The sequence below is a fragment of the Lithobates pipiens genome, unplaced genomic scaffold, assembly GCF_037356315.1.
Source record: "Lithobates pipiens isolate NorthernLeopardFrog02 unplaced genomic scaffold, aLitPip1_a1.2 Scaffold_13, whole genome shotgun sequence".
In the NCBI taxonomy this organism is placed as follows: Eukaryota; Metazoa; Chordata; class Amphibia; order Anura; family Ranidae; genus Lithobates; species Lithobates pipiens.
The window spans coordinates 469,909,209-469,934,747 of NW_027507718.1; the positions used below are offsets into that span (position 1 = coordinate 469,909,209).

Below are 25,539 nucleotides of genomic sequence, written 5' to 3' on the forward strand. Positions count from 1 at the left end.
GCCTCGAACACACGATAAAAATATCGGACAAATGATAATCCTTTTATTATTTTTTCACGCTAGTCTCATATCAAAAACCTTACTAAACTTACGTAAATGCTCGTAACACAAAATACAACTTCGGAAGTGATGTAATGTATTGTATTGTAATGTATTCTTTAATTTCAGAACATGAGTGGTCTTGGCCACACAATTTTTTTTCACACAGATACTATAGTAATTGCACAATGTTTTCTCATTCTGTTATACAAGAAAAAATTTTGTGCTTGTCCCTTTTTGCGTGGACTGTAGGGATCAGCTCTCGACAGCTATATACTAACAATGATCAGATTATCAGACGATCTTTGCAAAAGTGGAATTTTTCGTCCTATTTTCTCATTGTATGTATTAGGCAATAGAGGTATAGCTACATATACTATATATTATATAACGGCATTAATTGGTGTTTTTAATGGTCTGTGGTAGGGGTGTTCAACCTGCAGCCCCAAGACAGCTATGAAAGTGGACATTCACAAAATCGTAAATTTACTTAAAAGATTTTTTTTAGATTTTTTGGGGGGTGGGGAGGGGGGTATTTTGTAAAAATGTGTTTACCATTAGTAAGCAGGTGGCTGGAGAAAAATGTGACAATGGGGGTTATTTACGAAAGGCAAATCCACTTTGCACTGCAAGTGCTCTTGAAAGTGCACTAAAAGTGCACTTGGACGTGCAGTCGCTCTAAATCTAAGGGGTAGATCTGAAATGAGTGGAACTCTGCTGATTGTATCATCCAATCATGTGCAAGATAAAATGATGTTTTTTATTTTCCTTGCATGTCCCCCTCGGTTCAACAGCGACTTTACTTCTAAGTGCACTTTCAAATGCACTTGCAGTGCAAAGTGGATTTGACTTTAGTAAATAACCCGTGTCCCTTTATTGAACTTTTATATGTTTTATCTTTCCAAAGAAAAATATTCCACTCTTCACAATCACGCCTTATTCATGTCATTGGCAGCACCTATATTTGTGAGTAACAATTTTCAAGAGTGAGCAAACAAAGGGCAAAATGTTAACCAAAATATCTGAAGAGCACCTTGAGAATTGCTACTACATCCATCGAAACAGATATTAATGCTTTAGTTCATCAAAGACCATACTAGTATATGCTATACAAATATTGCACTCATTTTATGCTGCCCTTTTTTACTTTTGTAATATGAAATATTACAAAAAATAAAATGAAGTTTTATTACTCTGGGGGAATCAAGCACGGAGCAAGATCTGGGGTTCCTAATAGATAACAGACTGAGCAATAGTGTGCAATGTCAAGCTCCAGCTACCAATGTCGGTATAGGTTTAGCATGCATAATAAAGGGGATATACTCCATAGATAAAACTATAATTCTGCCCCTTTATAAAACTTGGATTGGCCACATCTGGAGTATTCTGTCGAGTTCTTGTCACCAGCCCTAAGAAGGGATGTGCTGGAGCTGGTGCAAGTCCAGAGAAGGGCAACAAAATTAATAAGGGGACTGGAGGCCCTCAAATACGAGGAACGACTATAGGCACTAAATTTGTTCTCACTGGAGAGGCGACGCTTGAGAGGGGACATGATAGAGATTTACAAATACCTCAATGGTGATTCCAATGTAGGAAAAAACTATTCAGTCTCAGGGAGTGTAAGAGGACACGGGGCCACACAATGAGATTGGAGGAGAAGCAATTTAAACTTAAACTGCGCGGGGGTTTTTCACTGTCAGGGTGATATAGATGTGGAACTCTCTTTCACAATTGGTGGTGGCAGCGGGGAGTGTAGATTTTTTAAAAAGACTATTGGACGTGCATCTTAAAGAACACAACATACGGGGATATGGAAAATAATTACCAACACTAACACAAGTACACCTACACAGGTTGAACTGGGTGGACTATTGTCTTTATTCAACCTTACCTACTATGTAACATACTCCATGTCAGGAAAGGTTTCACCTGCAAGTGGCACTGTCTGATCTTTGGGCCTCAGTACTGGTGTCCACCAGTGGGTGTCTCCTAGCAATCTGGAGCCAACATAGTCTCCTGCAATCAGGCGTCACCTGAGACTAATTGCAGGAGATGTGTATTAATACTCGACAAGCACTTGCCCTTGAGCCCTAACCTGTATCCTGTGATCCTGAGAACCCAAACCTGTATTTGTACCTGTTCCTGTCCATACTGTGATCCTGTATTCCTGTACCCCTGCCCTGCAGCATTATCCCTTCCACCTTCTCCTTGTCCTGTCTTGCTCCTTGCCCCCATCTGCTGATCTCCCGTTTATGACCCTGACCTGGCTATGATTATGATTCTGGTATTCCCTTTTTGCTGTTTATACTAGTTTATATTGTTGTTCTTTGTGGGTCACTGTTTGGTTGTTGATTTGTTTTACACTGTTTGGTATTGGATTTGTTTATATTTGTGTTCACTTATCTTAATAAATGACATAACTTTTTTACCTAGATAGATTTTGGTTCACTCCGTTGCAGTTCACACAGTTCTGGTCACACCTGTTTATGACACTCAGATAGGTACATCATCTATATTAGCGATTGTTAACTTGTGATCTGCCCAACTCATCAGCTATCCTTATTGTTAGTGCATTTTATGTGTTGCCCAAGACAACTTCTCTTCTTCCAACGTGGCCCAGGAAGGTCAAAAGGTTCTCTTCCCTCAATCAAGACTGCATCATGTTATTCTTTCAGGGCATCCTGATTGTAATATTTTCTTTTGGCCATGTTATACTGAATCACTAGAAACATGTTAACAGTGTGTTTGGTTTAACAGCTCAGATACTCCTTGGTAAGTAATTTACACTACATCTTTTGCTGTTTTAGTAGATACCCAACACTTCTTTGGGTAACCAATGTCCCCGTTAAAAAGCTTATGGAGTGGAGCATAAACGTCAACAAAAGCTAAAATAATTCTTCAATACAAAAAAGTAATCTGAAGAACTTTTCCACTTTATAAATAAATCATAAAAAGAATATGGCCACTGTAAAAATTTCAAACATGGTCTCAAAATGCTACCACTTTGGACCGTGTGTTGTCTCAAACCAAACTAGGCTTCTTGTAATACTGTATTGTTCGATATATTTAACATTGTGGATTGGCATGATAAAGGAAATGTTTAGGGAACATGAAGGAGTGCTTGGCTTTGTACCTCCACTGAGAGATTTGATCTGTGCTTGCCTGGTGGTTCATGTGTTTTCCTGACTTACAACCAAACTTCTACAAAAGAACACACTTAAAGTCTGCATTGCAACAGCTCATTTTTTGCTGGTTCAGCCAAGACTACATATAAAAAAATAAGGAGGGAGAGTTTTTAAACCATTGACAACATTTCTGATTCTCCACAACTTCAGCAGGAATGTGATAAACGTTTGATATTTTATTGGGTCATGCAGCCTATGTTTATTGAATTAAACAGTGCAAAGAACAATAATAATGAGCAAAGTGCAACAAATACAGATCAATCAAAAATCTATTTTTAAATGGTATCTTATTAATGCAAAATCTCATTGTGCAAAGCACAATAACACAGCAACCATTTTCATAGCTCTTTGCACTTAATGGAATATTGATTATGTGAGTTTAGGGAGCAGGGGTCATCAGAAGGTCTTTTTATATGAGTGGCATCACGGAGCAGGAAGATAGAGGAAACTGGGACGTGAATGGTAGTTCATGGAAATTTGATAAATTTTTTTCAACACATTGGTTTCCAAGTGGACAAAGTTCACCTTCTATGTTGTCTAATGCTAAATGCCAGAACAGATAACTGTGTTTTGGCAGTTTGCCAAAATGACTCCTCTAAGCCCTTGTACACGCGGTCGGACATTCAGACGGAAAATGTCCGATCGGACCGTGTTGTCGAGTAATCCGATCGCGTGTGGGCTCCATCTTACTGTTTCCGTCGGAATATCCAGCAGACAAAGTTTTAGAGCTGGGCTATAAAATTTTCCGACAACATGATACGATCAGACTTTGTCTGATCGTTTGTAGAGAATTCCGATCGGACAAAGTGCCACGCATGCTCAGATCAAATTCCTAGACCAAAGCTATTGGCTACTAGCCTGAACGTAGTCCCGTCATAACTAAATTACGTCATCACGTTACGAACGATCAGATTTTCCGACAACTTTGTCTGACTGTGTGTATGCAACACCAGTTTCAGACAAAATCCGACGGATTCTGTTGTCGGAATGTTTGACCGTGTGTACAAGAGCTAAGAGTGTTTTCTGAGGCCTTGAGGGTCTTGACCACCAGAATTCCTCCAGATGCTAGACCAGAGCTTCAAATGATAAATAAGGTTTCAAAAGCTCTGCATGCTTGCTTTTTGAACCTAAAGAAATGTTAGCAACAAGGCTGCTTCATCAAAGCGTACATCAGTTGGAGAGTGTAAAAAGAAATATTCCGGTGAGGCTTTTTTGTGACGCGTTCCAAAAGCAAAATTAAACCAGCAGTTCTTCTTTTGGGAGACTTGAGCAATTGCTACACAGGGTTTTGAATCAGACCTTCCAGTCTTAAAATTAAAGCACCAATTGCAAAGGTGGCCTTAAAATCTGATTAAATGACATCATTAAAAGGATTTCATTAAGTAAAATTAACTCACTTTGGTCATCAGCCAAACAGAGGCAAAGCTATATCCCCTCCCCTTTCAAGGTCACCCCATGTGCCAAAAATAGAGTTGAAAGACAGCCCTGTCTACATGTAATAGCCCGTTCAGTTTACTAAAACTCCTGATAATTCTACGTATATCTGTAATAGTCTTTGTTAATTAACAGATGTTGAATACATCTGGTTTAAAAAAATATCTATCTGTAACCCTACTTTCCAATGTATCCAATAACACTTTGCTATAACATCTAGGTACATTGCAAAGGTTGTCCTAGTTTGGTCACCTGATGCATCATAGTTCATCCTTGTCAAAAACTATCCAAACTGAATAAACACTGCTGTGTAACTGTTAAGGCTCATTATTGGATGCAATTACAGGACAACCTTACAAGATAAACAATCAAGCCTCAATGAGGTGGGTCAAAAAGCAAAACCTCGCCTTTAAAATACTGTGAAATACTAAATCTTTTTTTGAAATCACAATATTTCATGACACTTTGGTCATCGGACCAAAAAGTGTAACAATGCATGATACTAATAACGTAAGCTGTGTGTAGTTATGAATCTATGACAGCCTTTCCTTTTCAACGGCCAGCTAATATCTCCTGGTATATCAGGTTTAAGCAAAGAAAGTCGTATCAATCAAGTAGATATGGTGTAATGTCAACATTAAGTATAAAAGGAAGTGTAGTATTTTATGAGATAATTGTGGATGTTCAAGTTGTTAAATATCTGATAATCGAGTTGTCTATTATTCATCTAAGTCAGCGGTCTCCAAACTGTGGTGCTGGGGCCAGATTTGGCTCTTTGCTGGTCTTTCTCTGGCCCTTGAGGCATTATTCCTGCCACTGGTACCAACAATAGGGCATAATTCCTGCCACTGACACTAACAATGGGGCACTATTCCTTCCACTAACACCTACAATGGGGCATAATTTTTTCCGCTGACAACAAAAATCAGGCAACATTGCTCCCAACGACTCCAACTATTTCTCCTCCTAATACCAAAGATTGTGTATGGTTTACTCCCACTGGGCACAGTCCACCCCCTAACGTCTGACATCCAGAATGAAGGATGGTCGTAAAATGTTTTGCACCTTTGCATGTAAAGATGCCTCCATTTGGACAACACAAATCTCACTCCATCTTTTCCATTGGGTTGTCTACCTGTAATATATCTGCTGTACATTATTTTCCTCACTCATTTTAGAACTTATTTTCACTTTTAAATTTTCCTCTTCTGGGTGCATCTACCTCCTTGTATTCATGATTGCAATGCACACCAAAGAGCCTCTTTATACACAGGACACCACATCCCTAACCACTAGTCATGCACAGAGTAGCTCATAGCAACCTTAGGAGAGAAGTTTAAGCACTGAATTTTCTCAGTGGTGAGAATGGTTCATGTTAAACATAGTGTACTTACCTACTGTACGTCGGAGCTCTTCACATTGGCTGATGTGAGGAAGTTTCAGCATATCCTTCCATTTCTTGCTGCGACCATTCCTCTTGCCACCACCTCCTGTAAAAGTAATATTTGTTGTTAAACATATGGACAAAGAACCCATTATTAGATTATTTACATGGCATCACCTTATCCCAAACACTTTAAAGTCAAGCACTCAGCACACCTTCAGGCACTACTAGGGCCCTGATCGTTACAAATCATAACCTAATGGCAATCTATCATTACCAGATGGACCCATTCTTACTATTTGTTTAACGTGCTTTCCAAACTTTGGGGCATCCATCAGAAGGGTCCAAGTGCTGTTAATACAATCACAAGTACACAAGAGTTAACATATGTGTCACTGACTTCCACTGCTACAATGCCACTCTTTATGAACCCTGCTGTACACGCCACTCAAGGAACGTATCCTCCAAATCCCACTTCTTTGTACTTTAGGTCTTCATTCATAACCTGCATGCCTTCCTCCCCCTCCCAGATGCTTTCAGTTTAAAAACATTATGAACACTCTCATGCCTACCACTGTCCATAAAGCTAACACTCAAAAAATAAAGAAAAGTATTTTTTTTAAATGGCCTTATTTTCAGATTCTTGCCCTTGAGCTTAGGCCTGAGCGTTATGTGTGTTTAATTGTCATGACATTTTTTAATGTATAGGCTAGCTACAATAACCAGTTGATGGAACATTCTTTCTATTAATGATTTTGGTTGGTGTTGGTGGATATAGAAAGTGGCGTGGGGAGGTGGTGGTGGTGTGGGGCAGTGTGTGGTTGGGTTGGTGGTGGATGATGGAACATTCTTGATAAAAAAATAAAAAAGGAAAAAAAAATCAACCTAATCTTAATTAAGTCCAAGTGCACCTTTCTTATTCATCACCTCAGAGCTCTGATGAAGTAGACCATTTAGAACCCTTAAAAACACATTGGTCTATTCATAAGGATAACACACTTGGACCCTCACTAATTGATAGGGAATTATATCTATATTTCTACTGTTCTCTATTTGAAACACTACTAGAAACATTTTGAGAACATTGTACTTGCCCATGAGATTTTATTTTTCGACATTCAACTCAAATCTACCCCTCCTGACAGAGTAAGCACATTCTCTCTGAGGTCTATCTTGCATATAAACTCTGGGCCTTGCAGTAAACCATTTAAACTGAAGACAGTTGATCTCCCCACTGCCACCTTAACAGTAGACCACTATTTGGAAAAAATAATGGTTACATACAATACAAAAACTCAAAAAGCTGGATTAATGAATTGCATCTCACTTAGAGAAATGCTTCACCCTTGCTGATTCACCTGTGTTGGTAACATTCTAACACCATAAAAGGATATCTACCATATCTTAAGTAATTTGGGTATTAAAAGTACAAACCCAAGTATTAGTACTTGTCAAAAGTGGGTAAAGAGAGGCTTATCGTATTACAGATATAAATTACATAATTTAATAGTTTCTCACATTTTGGTATTTTAAGAGGGAAAAAAAAAAAAGTGATTTAGTGAGAATATAAATCTTGTGCGGATTGAGATTAGGTTGTTGACATTTTATTCTTTTGTCCATATTAACTGTGATAAAATTGTTATCCTAATGCAGAAGAAGCTATCTCTATACAGTAAATTATATATGTGGACTGTGTTATCTCCAAAATTGTTTTTTTTTTCAACCACTTAACGACCGCCGTATGCCATTGTACGTCATCACAATGGCATGTACAGGCACAAGCACGTACATGTACGTGCTTGCCTTCCAGCAGGTGGGGGGTCCGATCGGACCCCCTCCCGCTGGATGCGGCGGTCCGGTTCGCTTCAGGAGCGATCCAGGATGTGGGGATGGCCGTTGGTTTCTGGCCATCCCCTCTCGATCGCTCCTGGCGAATGACAAGCTTCCTCCCACTGTGTATTGTATACACAGGCAGGGAGGAAGTGATGTCATTCTCCTCAGGGCGGTCTTTTTGACCGGACTACGAGGAGAAGACTAAAAGTAAGTGCACCAAACACTACACTGACACCAACACACAGGAACACAAACCCCCCCGATCACCCCCCCGATCGTCCCCCGATCTCCCCCCAGTCACAGTGTCACTGATTGCAGTGATCATTTATTTACTGATCACTGCATTCAGTGTCAGTTGTAAAAGTAAAAAGTGTCAGGGCAGTTAGTGTTAGGTCCAGGGTAGCCCCCTACCACCCCCCAATAAAGATTTAACCCCCTGATTGCCCTTAGAGTTAACCCTTTCACCCCCTTTTGCCAGTGTCACTAAGCGATCGTTTTTCTGATCGCTGCATTAGTGTCACTGGTGCCGGTAAGTAGCTAGTTATTTTTTTAGGTTCACCGCCAGGTTTTTATAGCGCTAGGTACCCCGATATACTACCCAATAACGGTTTTAACCCCCTGATTGCCCCTAGTTAACCCTTTCACCCCCTTTTGCCAGTGTTACTAATCGATCATTTTTCTGATCGCTGCATTAGTGTCGCTAGGTAGCTAGTTATTTTTTTAGGTTCACCGCCAGGTTTTTATAGCGCTAGGTACCCCGATATACTACCCAATAATGGTTTTAACCCCCTGATTGCCCCTAGTTAACCCTTTCACCAGCGATCACCGTATAAGTGTCACTGGTGATGCTGGTTAGCCAGTTAGTTATTTAGGTTCCCCGTCAGGTTTTTATATAGCGCCAGGGACCCCCATATACTACCTAATAAAAATTTGAACCCCCTGATTTCCCCTAGTTAACCCTTCACCAGTGATCACCGTATAAGTGTTACGGGTGACTCTGGTTAGTTAGTTTGCTTTTTATAGCATCAGGGCACCCACCATTTATTACCCAATAAAGGTTTAACCCCCTGATCACCCGGCGGGTGATATCAATTAGGTTTTAGGGTCAGGGTCTGAGTCGCCCCAGGCAGCGCTAGGTTAGTGCCAGTACCGCTAACACCCACACGCAAAGCATACACCTCCCGTAGTGGTATAGAATCTGAACAGATTAATATCTGATCAGATCTATACTAGCGTCCCCAGCAGTTTAGAGTTCCAAAAAAATGCATTGTTAGCGGGATCAGCCCAGATACCTGCTAGCACCTGCGTTTTGCCCCTCCGCCCAGCCCACCCAAGTGCAGTATCGATCGATGGCTGTCACTTACAAAACACTAAACACATAACTGCAGCGATCGCAGATTTAGGCCTGATCCCTGCGATCGCTAACATTTTTGTTTGGTAGCGTTTTATATTTAAATCCGGAAGGCAGTGCTTGGTTTTTGGGGTCCCGTACGTGGCTAGGCTCCCAAAAAGTCCCCCACATGTGGTATCCCCGTACTCGAGAGAAGCAGCAGAATTTATTTTGGGGTGTAATTTGACTTATGCCCATAGCATGTGTGAGCAATATATCATTTAGTGACAACTTTGTGCAAAAAAAAAAAAAATTGTAAAATTCCTGCAACTTGTGGCAAAATATAAAATATTTCATGGACTCAACATGCCTCTCAGTAAATAGCTTGGGGTGTCTACTTTCCAAAATGGGGTCATTTGGGGGGGGGGGGGGGGGTTGTGTTATTTTGGCATTTTATGGCCTTCAAAACTGATAGGTAGTGAGGAGAGAAATCAAAAATTTGCACCCTTAGAAATCCTGAAGGCAGTGATTGGATTCCGGGGTGCCGTACGTGGCTAGACTCCCAAAAAGTCCCACATACAGTGGTGTGAAAAAGTGTTTGCCCCCTTCCTCATTTCCTGTTCCTTTGCATGTTTGTCACACTTAAGTGTTTCGGAACATCAAACCAATTTAAACAATATTCAAGGACAACACAAGTAAACACAAAATGCAATTTGTAAATGAAGGTGTTTATTATTAAAAGGTGAAAAAAAATCCAAACCATCATGGCCCTGTGTGAAAAAGTGATTGCCCCCCTTGTTAAAACATACTATAACTGTGGTTGTCCACACCTGAGTTCAATTTCTCTAGCCACACCCAGGCCTGATTATTGCCACACCTGTTCACAATCAAGGCATCACTTAAATAGGAGCTGCTTGACACAGTAAGGTCCACCAGAAGATCCTTAAAAGCTACACATCATGCCGAGACCCAAAGAAATTCAGGAACAATTGAGAAAGAAAGTAATTGAGATCTATCAGTCTGGAAAGGGTTATAAAGCCATTTCCAAAGCTTTGGGAATCCAGCGAACCACAGTGAGAGCCATTATCCACAAATGGCGAAGACATGGAACAGTGGTGAACCTTCCCAGGAGTGGCCGGCCGCCCAAAATTACCCCAAGAGCGCAGCGACGACTCATCCAAGAGGTCACAAAAGACCCCACAACAACGTCCGAGGAACTGCAGGCCTCACTTGCCTCAGTTAAGGTCAGCGTTCATGCCTCCACCATCAGGAAAAGACTGGGCAAAAATGGCCTGCATGGCAGAGTTCCAAGGAGAAAACCACTGCTGAGCAAAAAGAACATCAAAGCTCGTCTCAATTTCTCCACAACACATCTTGATGATCCCCAAGACTTTTGGGACAACATTCTGTGGACCGATGAGACAAAAGTGGAACTCTTTGGAAGGTGTGTGTCCAAGTATATCTGGCGTAGAAGGAACACTGCATTTCATAAAAAGAACATTATACCAACAGTAAAATATGGTGGTGGTAGTGTGATGGTCTGGGGCTGTTTTGCTGCTTCAGGACCTGGAAGACTTGCCGTGATAAAAGGAACTATGAATTCTGCTGTCTACCAAGAGATCCTGAAGGAGAATGTCCGACCATCTGTTTGTGTACTCAAGCTGAAACGAACTTGGTTTCTGCAGCAGGACAATGATCCTAAACACACCAGCAAGTCCACCACCGAATGGCTGAAGAAAAACAAAATGAAGACTTTGGAGTGGCCTAGCCAAAGTCCTGACCTGAATCCTATTGAGATGTTGTGGTATGACCTTAAAAAGGCCGTTCATGCTCGAAAACCCTCTAATGTAACTGAATTAGGACAATTCTGCAAAGATGAGTGGGCCAAAATTCCTCCAGGACGCTGTAAAAGCCTCATTGCACGTTATCGCAAACGCTTGGTTGCAGTTTTTGCTGTTAAGGTTGCCCAACCAGTTATTAGGTTTAGGGGGCAATCACTTTTTCACACAGGGCCATGATGGTTTGAAATTTTTTTCACCTTTAATAATAAACACCTTCATTTACAAATTGCATTTTGTGTTTACTTGTGTTGTCCTTGACTATTGTTTAAATTGGTTTGATGTTCCGAAACACTTAAGTGTGACAAACATGCAAAGGAACAGGAAATGAGGAAGGGGGCAAACACTTTTTCACACCACTGTATGTGGTATCCCCGTACTCAGGAGAAGCAGCAGAATATATTTTGGGGTGCAATTCCACATATAACCATGGCATGTGTGAGCAAAATATCATTTAGTGACAAGTTTTTGTAAACTGTTTTTTTTTTTTGTGTCATTATTCAATCACTTGGGACAAAAAAAAAAAAAAAATATTCAGTAGGCTCAACATGCCTGCAATTTCCTTGGGGTGTCTACTTTCCAAAATGGGGTCATTTGGGGGGAGGGGTTGTACTGCCCTGCCATTTTAGCACCTCAAGAAATGAGATAGGCAGTCATAAATTAAAAGCTGTGTAAACTCCAGAAAATGTACTCTAGTTTGTAGACGCTATAACTTTTGCGCAAACCAATAAATATGCGCTTATTGACATTTTTTTTACTAAAGACATGTGGCTGAATAAATTTTGCCCTAAATGTATGACTAAAATTGAGTTTATTCGATTTTTCTTCTAACAAAAAGTAGAAAATATCTTTTTTTCTCTAAATTTTCGGTCTTTTTCCATTTATATCGCAAAAAATAAAAATCGCAGAGGCAATCAAATACCATCAAAAGAAAGCTCTATTTGTGGGAAGAAAAGGACGCAAATTTCGTTTGGGTACAACATTGCATGACCGCGCAATTACCAGTTAAAGCAGTGCAGTGCAAAATTGTAAAAAGACCTCTGGTCCTTAAGCTGAAAATTGGTCCGGGGCTAAAGTGGTTAATACTGGTCATCTACTTAAGTAGACACTGCTAATACAATGATCTCCACTTGCTTCCAGGTCCCATGCCGAGCAGCTGTTGTGCTGCATTGTGAACACATGAAGTGGGCCACTTGGCACAGCACCATTCAGAGAACTCTTTGCATTTTCTGTATGAATGCAAATTATTCGCCAAAGGGACGAGGTGGAGAGGCGGGGAGGTGATGTCTTCTCTCCATTTGATCAGAATGCAAAGCATATTCTGGATGGGTCCCTTGCCGTGCGGCCGACTTCCTATGTTCAGAATGCAGCAGGGCAGCCACTTGGTTAAGGAACTGGAAGCACGTGTAGAGCACTATAATAAAATAGATCACTATAGTAGCATTGTCTATTTCAGTGATTTCCAGCTTCCAGGAACATTGGGCCAGGTATGGTATACGTATTAATAAATGCTTATGTAGCGGGTACCCTGCGGGCTTGCATCTTTCTCTGGCCACCACCGGGATTCACACACACACACACACACACAGGCTCTCAGGGCTGTCAGCTCCTGCGGGGGAATTACCCCCTCCCTCTCCACTTATCACTGTGCAGTGAGTGAGAGACACACACACACACACACACACACAGCAGCTCACTCTGCTTCCTCCCTGGCAGGGGGTAGGGAACCAATGACACTTAAGGAGTACTGCAGCAATGCATCTTGGGACATGTAGTCCCCATTACAAAACAGCCCCATAGCCTTCTATGGGGACAGAACTACACAGACCAGTGGCCCTCATGATTAAAGAAAGGAAAGGACTCCATCTTGTGTGCCTGGGCAGAGGAGATACCACAAAGCTGGGAAGGAAGGAAGACGTGACCAGAGGGGCTGCAGTTATCCATCGGGGCAACTATCCTGCCACAGCTCCAGTGTTGGTGTGACCGTTCCTGCCACAGCTCCACGGTCGGTGACAGAAATCCTACCCAAGGGAGGATCCAGGTGCATCTCCAGGCATCCCTGAAAGTGTTCCGTTTCGTAGGGTAGCCAGTTGAGCTCCCTGAAGAACCTGCCTATCTCCCTTTAGGCCTTAGTTGCAGGATTGGCTAGTGGGCACTTGCTCACCTTAAGGACACTGTATTCAGGCAACATTGCCTTACCTGTGCCCACATTGGTAGGAACACTTATACCCTGCTGAGCAGTCACAGTATCCATCTTGATTACCAGGGTACTGCCAATTTCTGCACATCACTTTGCCTTGTCTGGATACTTCCAAATACACTTGCTTATCCTGCCTAACAGGACACCAAGTGTACCAGGCCAGCTGAAGATACCGGATATCTCCGTCGTGAGGACCTTCCCGTTTCCCCTTCAGTAGCAGTGATTTGGTGGTCTTCGTAAGTCTCATTAAAGAGGAACTTGTCTATTTCTTCATGGGTTTTTTTGCCTGGGCCTGTGGTGAGAAGAGAGAGGTCTGACATAAGTGAGGGTCATTCCTCTGCTTTCCTCCTGTCTGGAATCAAGTAAAGCCAAATTCAAATAAAGAGGTGATCAATCCGGTATAAAGTTTGCCAATTGTGATCTGTTATTATTATTATTATTATTATTATTATTATTATTATTAAAGTGTTTGCCTCTGCTATTGGGGTTATTCACTGTTAAGGAATCCCCCTAAAAGCAACCTGACAGTACCATTGAGTATATTGCTCGATTCTTGGTCAATATTCTACAGTTAAGTAGTTGAAATATATTTCTACTTTGTTACCATTCCACAAAAACTTGACAGTAAAGACTATTTCTGCATTTTACTAAGTGTGTCTGTTATTACTGTGCTTGCACCTACACTATTTCCAGGTGTGCCAGAGGGGCTGAGACTGTTCTTGGAATTGAGAGGCGACGTACAGAACCAATTATACTTAGGCGGCTCCTCCGGGAGTAGTGCTACACTTACTTTTTCAAATGTGCATATAATTGTCCTCTGGATTATGCAGATGAGAGCTCACGGAAACTCACAAACACTCAGCTTCGCTCCCTACCTACATATGCACAGTTTGCTCGATTTCACTCTCACAATGATGAGCCGTGAGAGAGAGTGGACTGTGCATGCATGGGTAGGGAATGAAGCCAAGCATTCATGAGTTTTTGAGGCCATGCATCTAATGCTTGCTACGCCCTTCCAATCCGCAGAATGGAGAAGGGATGACAAATATATGAGCATCTGAATATGTGGGCTTTCGGCTTTATGCAGTTAATCAAGAGGGTCAATATGAACTAACAATAATGACAGATTTGAAGAGACACCACTTCTAGCCAACTTACAGTACTACATCAAAGCACTATCTTTTGGATAGGACTTCTTTTTACGAGTTGTATTATGCGATTTTCTTTTTGGCTTAGCTTGGAATATCCATCAACGTTCTTATATACAGTAGATCTCTCATTTAGTCACTCTACATGGTGAGAATTTTGAAGTGATAAATGTTGAAACCTTTGGTCACTGCTTGGAGTTGAGGTCTTTTAGATTATGCCATATCGCTTCTTAAATATTGGTGTGGATCTTGAGGAAGCAACTAGATTTGTGAAATGTGTCGATCTACTGTGCCAACTTTGTAATAGCATCTGTGTTTATTACATGTATGCAATATATGATATGGAATTTTAGTTTTAATACTTTTAACTATTGTAATAAAGATTTGTTTTTATGATGTCCATGTTGTACATTCCTGCTTAGACACATTTAACATACCTTTAAAAACATATCTCCCACTAATATTTCAGTGAGAGGATATGGCTTTAAAAACTATTTTGAATAAGGGATGGTGTCGAAGGGAGATCTTTTTTGGGGGGCAGACCCAGCTACGTTCTTTGAATGTAACTAGGTCATCACCTGTTTATCGGTGCCTGCTTGCCTTTATTGACCAAAGAAATACAAACTCTCAAATTGTGCTTCCCAGTAAATGGTATTTTTTTAAACTACTGGTGTAAATGTTAGTGCCAACAAGATGTCCATATTAAAAAGTACTGTATATCCTTCTTTATACCAGGAGTTTGGAGAGACAGGCATCCTTTTGAAGGTCTGAATTCTTGGCCCGTACCACGAGGGCTTACTGCAGACAGGAGAATAATTCCACCTTGGAGAGCTTTCTGCAGTTACATTGTCTCTGTTCCTACACAAACTGTATCATTTACATTGTGAAAACCACTTTATCAATTGGTGCCAGAGAAAACAAGAGATCTGCCAAAAAAATCCTCCATCAGCCATGGGTCTCCCTAAACGACCCCTCACTATTTAATGGAGATGCATAATGGAAGAACTGAGAATTATTTTGGTAATGGTCTTTTTTTTCAATTTGCTTTTGTTTCTTCTAAAAGTCCATCATCCAATCATTTAATTGAAAAAAATAAAACCACAAAAGGATAAAGAGAACTTCCTCCTCTTGGTACATTATTTTTTAATGGCCAATGGTCATTGTGCACACCATTTATTCACACACCTACAGAAAGCTGCTCGGTGTAAAAAACATATAAAAAGGACGATGGACACTGGCGTAAGACAATACAAAAAAAAAAAATGGATTATATGAGCGCTTTAATTTCTGAAGGAACGAGGCACATATTTAGCCATTGCAAATCGGCATGCTTTGTGTTAATCCAGTGTGCAAAAACTTAGGTCATTGCACATGGGTTGAACAAGCCATCTGTTGAATTTACATACAGTACAGTTACTTTAAATTATAACTAAAGGCAAAACTTCTTTTTCGTGGGTAGAGTGGAGAGGGATTAGAACACTTGTCAGGTTTTAAAGAGAAAGTCCATCCTAATACTAAAATCTTTACATCTAAAAGCTTCCATTATCTAGGACTAACCTATCTAGCCGTGTAAAGACGAAATCGCTATACATATCTTTTTTGAAGCCGTTCCGGTTCATTCTCCAGCAGCAGAAGCTCTGCAGAATAGACAGTGAACAACGCCTGTGAAATTAATAGAAAGTGAGGTCACCCATAGTGTTACTATGGGGCTTCCATTGTCGGCTGCATCCTCTGCACCCATCTCCACAGCAAAGCCATCGCTGACAGCTCAGTGCAAGATCAGACTGGATTGGCTTCAGATAAGGTATGTATAGAGATTTCATCTTTACAGGGCTAGATAGGTTAGTCTTGGATCGTGGCTGCCTATAGATGTAGAGATTTTAGTGTTTGGGTGGACTTGCCCTCTAACTGCTGTCTGTGTCCCTGTCCGGGAGTTTCAAACTCTCTATTTGTCATGCGTACCAATTATAACCAAGCGTGAAAAGGAGGGGGAAAAAAAAAAATAATAATCTAAAATTGGGTTGTCACCAGAACAGGGAAAGAGGGGGAAATCGTCCAGTGGGGACACTAGCTCTGGTGACAACCAGGGATTCCCTCACTTTGGAGAGACTTCCTGCTTTGGCTATAGCATGGGTTGTGAAGTGAAACATCCCCAATGGGCCTGATTACAAGAAAAAAAATAAAAATCTACCCTTAACCTAGCCAAAATTAAAAAAATAGTTTTGCCTTTAGTTCTAGTTTAGGAATGGTTCTCACCAGAGCTGCTGTAAGTGTTAGGTGGTTTGGCCCAACGCAACCACAATACAATAGCAAGGGAAAGAACATTGCATAGGTGTGAACAACACTTATTGAAGGTATTGTGTTGGTTAGGCTGCACTGAAATGATGAATGAAGCTGAGGTTTAGGCAGAGCGGACTGGGCCAGGGGGCAGGGATGCATTTGCCCCCCCCCCCCCCCCCAGGCTGCTCTGATGGCCTGTAAAAAGACATCAGAGAGAGAAATCATTATGGCACTATTTTTCTTTTATAACCACCTGCTTAGCCTCATGCAGCGGAGGTGATCACTGCCACTTTTCCTGACAGTGCTTCAGGAGCCTGACGTTCTTATGTACAGTACACAGAGCAGTGATATCTAGTTTTCATGGGAGTTGAGCTTTATCTGCTCTGTTGCCCATCCCGTCGCCAGTGTCTTCCAAGCTCCCCCCTCACTGGGCCGCCTGACCGATCTAACACTCCTCCTCCCATTTGTTTCTGCCAAAACCCTGCTCACACTCCATCCCCCTGCATGCAATTCCTGCACTGTGCTCAGCCTAACTTTGGAAATCAGCCTGAGGGGTAAGTTTAATTGACGAGTGAGCCATTCTGCTCCCCACGCACAACCCTCCTCTTTCCTCTGACCTCTTTTTGCACTGCCTCTCTTTTCCTTCTCATTTCTTAACTCCCCCCCCTGCAAACTGTGGAGGGGTTGTGGGCAGACTGGGGGGGGGGGGACTGTGCAGCATGTGAGGGTGGGGGTTGGAGAGATTGGGCAGACTGGGGGGGATTGTGCAGAATGTGGGGGGGGGGGGGGGGAATTGTGCAGACTGGGAGGGATTGTCAGAATGCGAGGGGGGGGAATTGTGCAGACAGGGGCTTGGAGGGATTATTGGGCAGACTGGGGGGATATGTGCAAACTGGGGGGGGTTTGTGCAGACTACGGAAGGAGAACTGTGCAAACTGGGGGGGGGGGTAGTTGTGCAGACTGGGGTAGGAGGGATTGGGTAGACTAGAAGTGAGAACAGCATAGAGGAAACTACAACTCAGTATTGGAGGCAGGGAATCGGGACGCACACAACTGGCTCCGCTGAGGTGAGAGACCCTGACACAACAGACCCCCACATCAGGCTGCATTGATGGGCACTGGTGAGGCTGCACTGATGGGCACTGGTGAGGCTGCCCTGATGCATTATTTTTGTTAATCCTCCTTTGTTGCTATTAACATTAAATTATGTTACCACACTGTATCATATGTCTCGCTTCATAACATCATTATCCATTATAAAACCTGGTGGGCATGGATGGTGAGCTGACTCAGTGGTTCAATGGGCCACTTTACAAGACTTGGCCCAGGCCAATGGCCCAGGCTCGGTATGGTAATTTTTAAAACAGAAAACTATTTTTACATAGTTACATTGCTGCAGATTGGAGCAGTGCAAGCATGTATGTGCCATACCCACACATTTATAACTAAAGGTTTTCAGTCTGCCCAGAGTTCTCCTTCAGTTTGGACTGTATGGAACTTGTGCAGGTGTGAGTGACATCAGCAGTCGTCACAAAGTATTTAACACTATGGGATCTTTGCTTTTCCTCTGGTGCGGTCAAACAGATCCAGATTGAGTCAGCTACTTCCACATGAGCAGAAGCCAAGTATATGAAGGTACAAGACCTGGAATGACAGAGGCAAACAGTGATCATCCGGAGAGCCCAGCCAAAACACACACACTGCGCCCAGACCTTCAGCTTCTTCCGACATCGCAGAGCGGCACTACACACTGACCCAGTGCTGATCATCCACAGATAGCTGAGAGCAAAATACACACCGCCTGTCCTGAAATGTTTCCCTAGACACTGAAAAACACACGCAGAACAAACAAGGAACGCCATTCAGCGTAAAGAACAAGATATCGAAGAGTTAAAACCACATATGGCTAGTCTGATATTCATCCAACATTACATTTTACAGGATTCTAAATTCTGTCTCTGATGCATTTCAAGAAGAACTTTAAAAATAGAATGTTTAATACTGATAGATGGACCTAATATCTGGCTGTGTTAGTGTAAAACCTTTTTTTGCTTTTTTGTTTTTTTCAGTGCAGCTAGACATTGGTTCTATTAGTATCCCCATGTAATGGAAAAATGTGTTAACACAATCCCCAAATGAAGAACATGTTAACCCATTATGACGAACATGTTAACCCAATCCCCAAACTAAGAACATATCAACCACTATGTAACTGAAGAATGTAGTGACCTGGTCCCTAAATGAAGAACATGTTAAACCATTATGAAGAACATGTCAACCCATTATAAAGAACATGTCAACCACTATGCAACTGAAGAACGTGTAAACCCAATACCCAGATGAAGAACATGTAAACCCGTTATGAAGAACATGTCAGCCACTAAAAAAATGAAGAATCCCTAAATGAAGAACATGTTAAACCATTTTGAAGAACATGTCAACCCACCATGTAACTGAATAAAGTGGTAACTCCAGCCCCAAATGAAAAACATGTTAACACATCATGAAGAACATGCCCACCACTATGTAACTCAAGAACGTGTTAACCCAATCCCCAAATGAAAAGAATGTCACCTACACTATGTAACTGAAAAATGGGTTTACCCAATCCCCAAATGAAGAACATGTCAACCACTATGTAACTGAAAAACATGTTAACCAAGTCCCTAAATGAAGAACATATCAACCACACTACCTGACTGAAGAACATGTTAACCCAATCCTCAACTGCAGAATACGTTAACAGAGTATGAAGAACAAGTCAACTATATGACTGAATAACATAGTAACCTAACCCACAATTTGGCATTATCTCAATTCCCAAATGAAGAAAATATTAACTTATGAAGAACATGTCAAACCTTACATAAATGAAGAACCTGTTAATCAAGTCCACAAATGATGAGCACCTTAACCCAATCCCCAAATTCACATATATTTAATGTGTTAATGTACAATATTGTTTTAAAATGTGTAGCTTTCGTTAAATAAAAACTGCAGATCCTACCATGAAGGTCCTTGTTGAGGCACTTTGTTATAGGTTGACACAATTTGTCACCGTTTGCCATTTGTGCTTTTGCGCTGTCACCTTGTCAGTCACCTTGCAATGGAGACTACAAGTGGCCAGTAAACACATGACACAGGCATGATCCACTGCTGTCACCATCAGAAAACACATAAAAATATAGGTCTGGACTGCACTCCTTCCAGTGTTGAACCTTGGAAGTAAATGGGTTCATGTAGTGATAACAGCAGATGGTGCCATGTAGAACACAATGGAAAGATGAAACCTGACGGTCTGTTTAAGCTCACAAGCAACTGTGACAGTTATTCACCGCATGCCTTGAATATAACTATTTTGGGAAACAGTCAAATTGGTGAGCTTAGTTCTGCTTTAAAGACAAACTTACCTTTCCTTCAAAAGGTCCCTGTTCGGCACCAGCATCTTAAGCTGGGCGCTAAACTTCTAGCGTTTTAATTGGCCAGCTACAGGATGATGCCACTCCTGCTTAAGCACAGGAGTCAGTCAACCTGATACACAGGGATTGTGTGGGGGATACAGTGGAAGACAGGGACCAGGCAGGTAAGTGTGCTTTATTGAAGAAGAGACACTGCAGGTCTCATCTTCAACAAAAAGCCTGCTTGCTCACAGTTTTTAACAGCAGGACTTCAATTCCACTTTAGCGCAGCAAGGCAAAGAGCACAAAGAAAGTGTGTATCAGGGTAGAAGTTAAGGCCAAAGCTACCTTTCCTGCTTTTGCAAGGCTCACGCATCTTCATAAAATTCAACCATTTAAGATATTAAAAAATCTTCAGCATATATTTATACAAGATCCAATCTACATTTTCCATTTAGATCCCAGATTGCATGTATGTTTGGCTCCACTTACCAGAAGTCACCTTGCTCACGTAAGATCTGGCCTTTTAACCGTGTTTATACTCCAGGGAGGAGTGACATCTTTAAGAGTTACTTAAGGACGTCACTGGCGAGCAGGCAGAAGGATACAAAAGCGGCTCGCTCAGAGGTGAGTGCTGCCTCCCGGGCTTTCGTGGGACATCTGTGCAGAACGTCACATCTGCTCTCCGCTGGCATGCTCCGTTAGCTGAGTAAGTTGTGTTTCTCTTGCAATGTAAACAGCTTTTCTAAAACCGTACACCGTATTTACATTGGCGGGGAACTGTGCGGTCACAAATACGGCAGTCCCTGGAGATTCCATAAGACATCGCTTACGGAGAACATGAAACAATGCCAGAGGGGCAACAGATATGCAGATTTCCCCCCCACTTTCCGACCAATGACATACATCTTAATGGTCACTCTCTTCTGGAAGGACAGTCTGTTTGAACTGTTCTTTATTCTCTTACAAATGTGATGGCCACATGCACTTAAATTTTTTTTTTTATATATATATATATATATATATATATATATATATATATATATATATATACACACAATTGAGGTGTAATTTAGTAAAAACTATGGAATGCGTAAACATGATTGATTTAGACTCAATTTAGATCAGATTCGATTAAACTGAGTCGATCACCTATGGTGGACTATTATCAGAATATTTTTGTTTGTTTCTATGGGGGGGATTTACTAAAACTTGTGCACTCAGAACCTGGTGAAGCTGTGCATGGTGGCCAATCAGCTTCTAGCTTCAGACTGTTCAACTAAGCTTTGACAATTAAACCTGCAAGTCGATTGGTTTCTATGTAGAGCTGCACCAGATTTTGCACTTAACAGTTTTAGTAAATCACCCCCTTTGTGAAGATGTTCACATTTAATTCAGACTATGAGATTACATGGTGGAAACAGATGACGTAAGCACGCCGAGTGAGTGGGGGGTATTTAAGCCATTTGAGCCAGACACTCTGTGCTGGTTCTGCGGGGACGCCGATGTGATTTCTTGGTTAAAATAAGGTTAGTTTGCGGCGCATGAGGGGTCTGGTCCACACTCTCCCAGCTTGTCCGGTGGGAAATAATTGCGGCTTTTTCTTTCTTTTACCCTTCTTCACTTTTGATGCATATAGGGATTTTCAAATAAGGCGTATTGTGCGACTGGTGCTCTCACTAATCCAACACTGCTGTCACTATGGATATCGCTGGATTATTCTAATCCAGCATTGGCCCATAATCTTTGATCTGATGAGGTAGGCACCTAAATGGCTTGCTGGACATAGTGCAAAAATGTATCCCCCCTCCCCCCCCCCTTTTTTTTCCCTCTAAAGACTTTTGTATTGTTTTTAATTATAGTTTTTGCATATCCCTTTTGGAAATTTGGGAATCATTCAATTTCTTTTTTACCATCCAACTCCTATCCGGCGTCCCCGTCTCATATACCAATACTATTAACTAATTGGGTACGTATGGAGGCCATGTTGGCTCCAATCTATAACTCCAACTGGGGTTTGTTTATTTATTTGCTTAATATGAAAGGGTTATTGTCCACTTTTTCTTTAGTTTTAGGGCTACTGGTTGCCTTTTTTGCCCCTTGTAGTCACATCAAGGTGGTCCTTAGGCTGGGGTGCTTCCCACCTGGGGGGGTCACCCTATTCATCTCACGTTGAAGGTGAAGTTTGGGGTACGTATGCACTCATTTGGATTTGACAATAATATACCATCCAACTGGGAGACAGAAAATTCTGGGAAGATTTTTTCCACCAATTTTATCTGATCGCTTTTACATAATAGCCATGCAGCAGTTAACCCAAATCCACTAACAATTAGTTTTTTTATCTTTTGTAGCATTTTTGTTTTTTTTTGCCAGTCAAGTTCTATTTCCCCTGAAGAAGCCATTGTGATGGTGAAACACGTAGGGAAGATTTGACCCAATAGCACCTTAAGGCCGCTACCATCTCGAGACCCATTTAATGTACTCTTTGTGTGCTTCCCATGTTGTATTTTAATTACTCTTTTTCTTTACATGTGAATGTAACATTTGTTATTTAATCACGTTGTAATAAAAAATTCTTATACATTTTTTAAGTAAAAACAATTGTCTATTGATTTGAATGACAGGCACCGCAATAATCCCTCGTTTTCCAAACATTCCATTTTTCCAAGAGATGTGATCAATAACTTACGATCGTAAGTTACGATCATATAACTCTTGATCCATATATAGAGTAGATCGATTATTCCTATTGGAGGAGATTGTTCTGAAAAGGAATCGATCATGTACAAGGAACCGTGACACAAACACCAACATCATAATGAAATCAGCAGTAATAAAATCCTTCTCAGTGTAATTAAAACGTTTTTATTGCTATTCATGTCCCAACTGGAGAGATTTCCTCTATACTTCCTGGGCTGGTGACTATCTATCCCTGGGAAAGGAAAGAAGCTGAATTCTTCCTATGGGGACACCGACAGCAATAACAAAACATACAGAGGTTGTAATCCTTCTCTACTCTAGCCATTTAAGATGCTAGTAGAATTTTGGCAGCACTTTGTATTAGACCCATTGCTAACAAAGTGACAGAAACGAGTTTGTCAGTGTTTGGCACAATGGAGGTGTGCAGTTTTGTGTCAAGGGGACGAGGGAGCAGAACAGTCAAGATCAAAGTTCTGTGCCTAATAAACTATTTGTGCTGCGACAGAATAGATTATGTGAAATTCAATGTAAAAAAGGTGCAACCCCCATGGGAAGTGGGATTTTTAACCACTTAAAGACCATAAGGATTTGCCCCTTAATGACCAGGCCATTTTTTGCGATACCGCACTGCTTTGTTTTAAAGCGGAGGTCCACCCTAAAGTGGACCTTCCGCTCATCGGAACCCTCCCCCCCTCCGGCGCCACAATTGGCACCTTTCAGGGGGGAGGGGGGTGCAGGTACCTGTACAGTACAGGTATCTGCACCCACTTCCGGGATAGCTCTCTGCGGAAAGGGGCGTAGATTACGCCCCTTTCCGAAAGTCCCCCGCTGCCTGCTGGGAAACACACAGATCCCAGAGGCAGCGGGTCCATCCTTATTGCGCAGCGCGACTCGCGCATGCGCAGTAGGGAACCAGGAAATGAAGCCGAAAGGCTCCACTTCCTGATTCCCATACCCAAGAAGGCGGCGGCAGCACCCGAGAAACGATCAAGAGATCGGCTTCGGGTGCCGACATCGCAGGCGCGCTGGACAGGTAAGTGTCACTATTTTAAAAGTCAGCAGCTGCAGTATTTGTAGCTGCTGGCTTTAAAAAAAAAAAAAAAAAAAAAAAAAAAACGCGGAGTCCAGGTGGACTCCCGCTTTAACTGACATTTGTGCGGTCATGCGATGTTGCACACAAACAAAATGTATGTCCTTTTTTTTCCCCACAGATAGAGCTTTCTTTTGGTGGTATTTGATCACCTCTGCGGTTTTTATTTTTTGCGCTATAAACATAAAAAGAGCGACAATTTTGAAAAAGAAAAAAATCAATATTTTTAACTTTTTACTATAATAAATATCCCCCCCAAAAATATAAAAAAACGATTTCTTCCTCAATTTAGGCTGATATATATTCATTCTTCTACATAGTTTTGGTAAAAAATAAAATAAAAACTATTGCAAAAAGCAAATATTGATTGGTTTGTGCAAAAGTTCTTAGGTCTACAAAATTGGAGCCTTATTTATGGCATTTTTATTTTTTACTAGCAATGGCGGTGATCTGTGATTTTTAGCGGGACTGCCACATTGTGGCGGCCAGATCGGAGACTTTTAAAACTTTTTTGGGACCACTGACATACAGCGATCAGAACTAAAAATAGCCACTGATTACTGTATAAATGTCACTGGCAGGGAAGGGGTTAACATTAGGGGGCCAATCAAGGGGTTAACTGTGTTACCTAGGGAGTATTTCTAACTGTGGGGCTGGGATGTGACTGCCTGGGGGAGGAGACCGATTGTTCCTAAACAGTAGGAACAGGAGATGCGTCTTTCCTCCCCTGACAGAACGGAGATCCATTGACAGATCTTCATTCTGTCTCTGTCAGGAGTGATCACGGGTGGTCTTCTGCATTGCACTCTGATGCTCTGGAATGCCAGGTCAGCAAGCCCAGACCGCGATCTACCAGTCAACTGTCCGTTATCTACTGGTAGATCGCGATCTACAGGTTGTTGACCCCCCCCCCCCCGCCCCCAACCCCCGCTCTAGAGCTACAGTATTCAATTGGGTTTATTTTACTAAAGTCAATCATGTGCAAGCAATAACGCGTTTTTTGCTACTTTCCTTGCACATATGGTTGTGTATTCTATGCAGTGGAACTTCACCATACTCATTAAGCTCTGGGGAACTTTCCCTGCAAAGTGAGCAGCCTATTTGCTTACAATGAATCAACCCCATAGAGACAAAGCTTCACAGGAAACCAGAGGATAAGGATCAGAGAAGTGGCGAGAGGCACCTGCAGCCAGGTAGTGCACTTGTTTATCAGCGGTAATATAATCTATGGAGCGTATGGGTTACAAGATCATAAAAAGCCTTGCAGAGCCTGCCAGCATCAATGTCTCTGCTGTGTAACCAGGTTGTGTTCTTTTTATGGCAGCCTGGAGTAAACGACATTATTTGGCACAGGGAATGGCATTCATATCGTAAAGTGGGAAGTCCGCACCATTACAAAAGGAAGCCCTGAGCAGCCGGTTACCACACTGAGCAGAATAAGAATGCTATGCAAACATGCTAAGTGCATCGCATACCCTGGATACTGCCGCTACCATGTCAAACATCTTCTGCTCCATCTTAACTCTATAAATGCTAGAACTAAATTCTGCTGGGTCAGACTTCAGGGGGGTTTCATACTATTTAAAGCTGAATTTCAGACTAAACAAATAAAGGGGGGCATGCGTGTTCTTGGGGGGGGGGGGGTATTTCTTCCAGAAATGTACAAGAATACAGCAT

The 25,539-nt window shown here is 41.7% G+C and overlaps 1 protein-coding gene across 2 annotated transcripts in view; it reads right to left on the reverse strand.

The window, feature by feature from the left end:
- Positions 1–25,539, reverse strand: part of GRK4 (G protein-coupled receptor kinase 4) — a 357,240-nt gene that overhangs the window by 206,011 nt on the left and 125,690 nt on the right. For both annotated transcript variants that reach the window (XM_077477876.1, XM_077477877.1), the window contains exon 2: positions 6,053–6,148. In XM_077477876.1, coding sequence (XP_077334002.1) covers positions 6,053–6,148 — 96 coding nt within the window. The remainder of the gene's footprint in view (positions 1–6,052; positions 6,149–25,539) is intronic.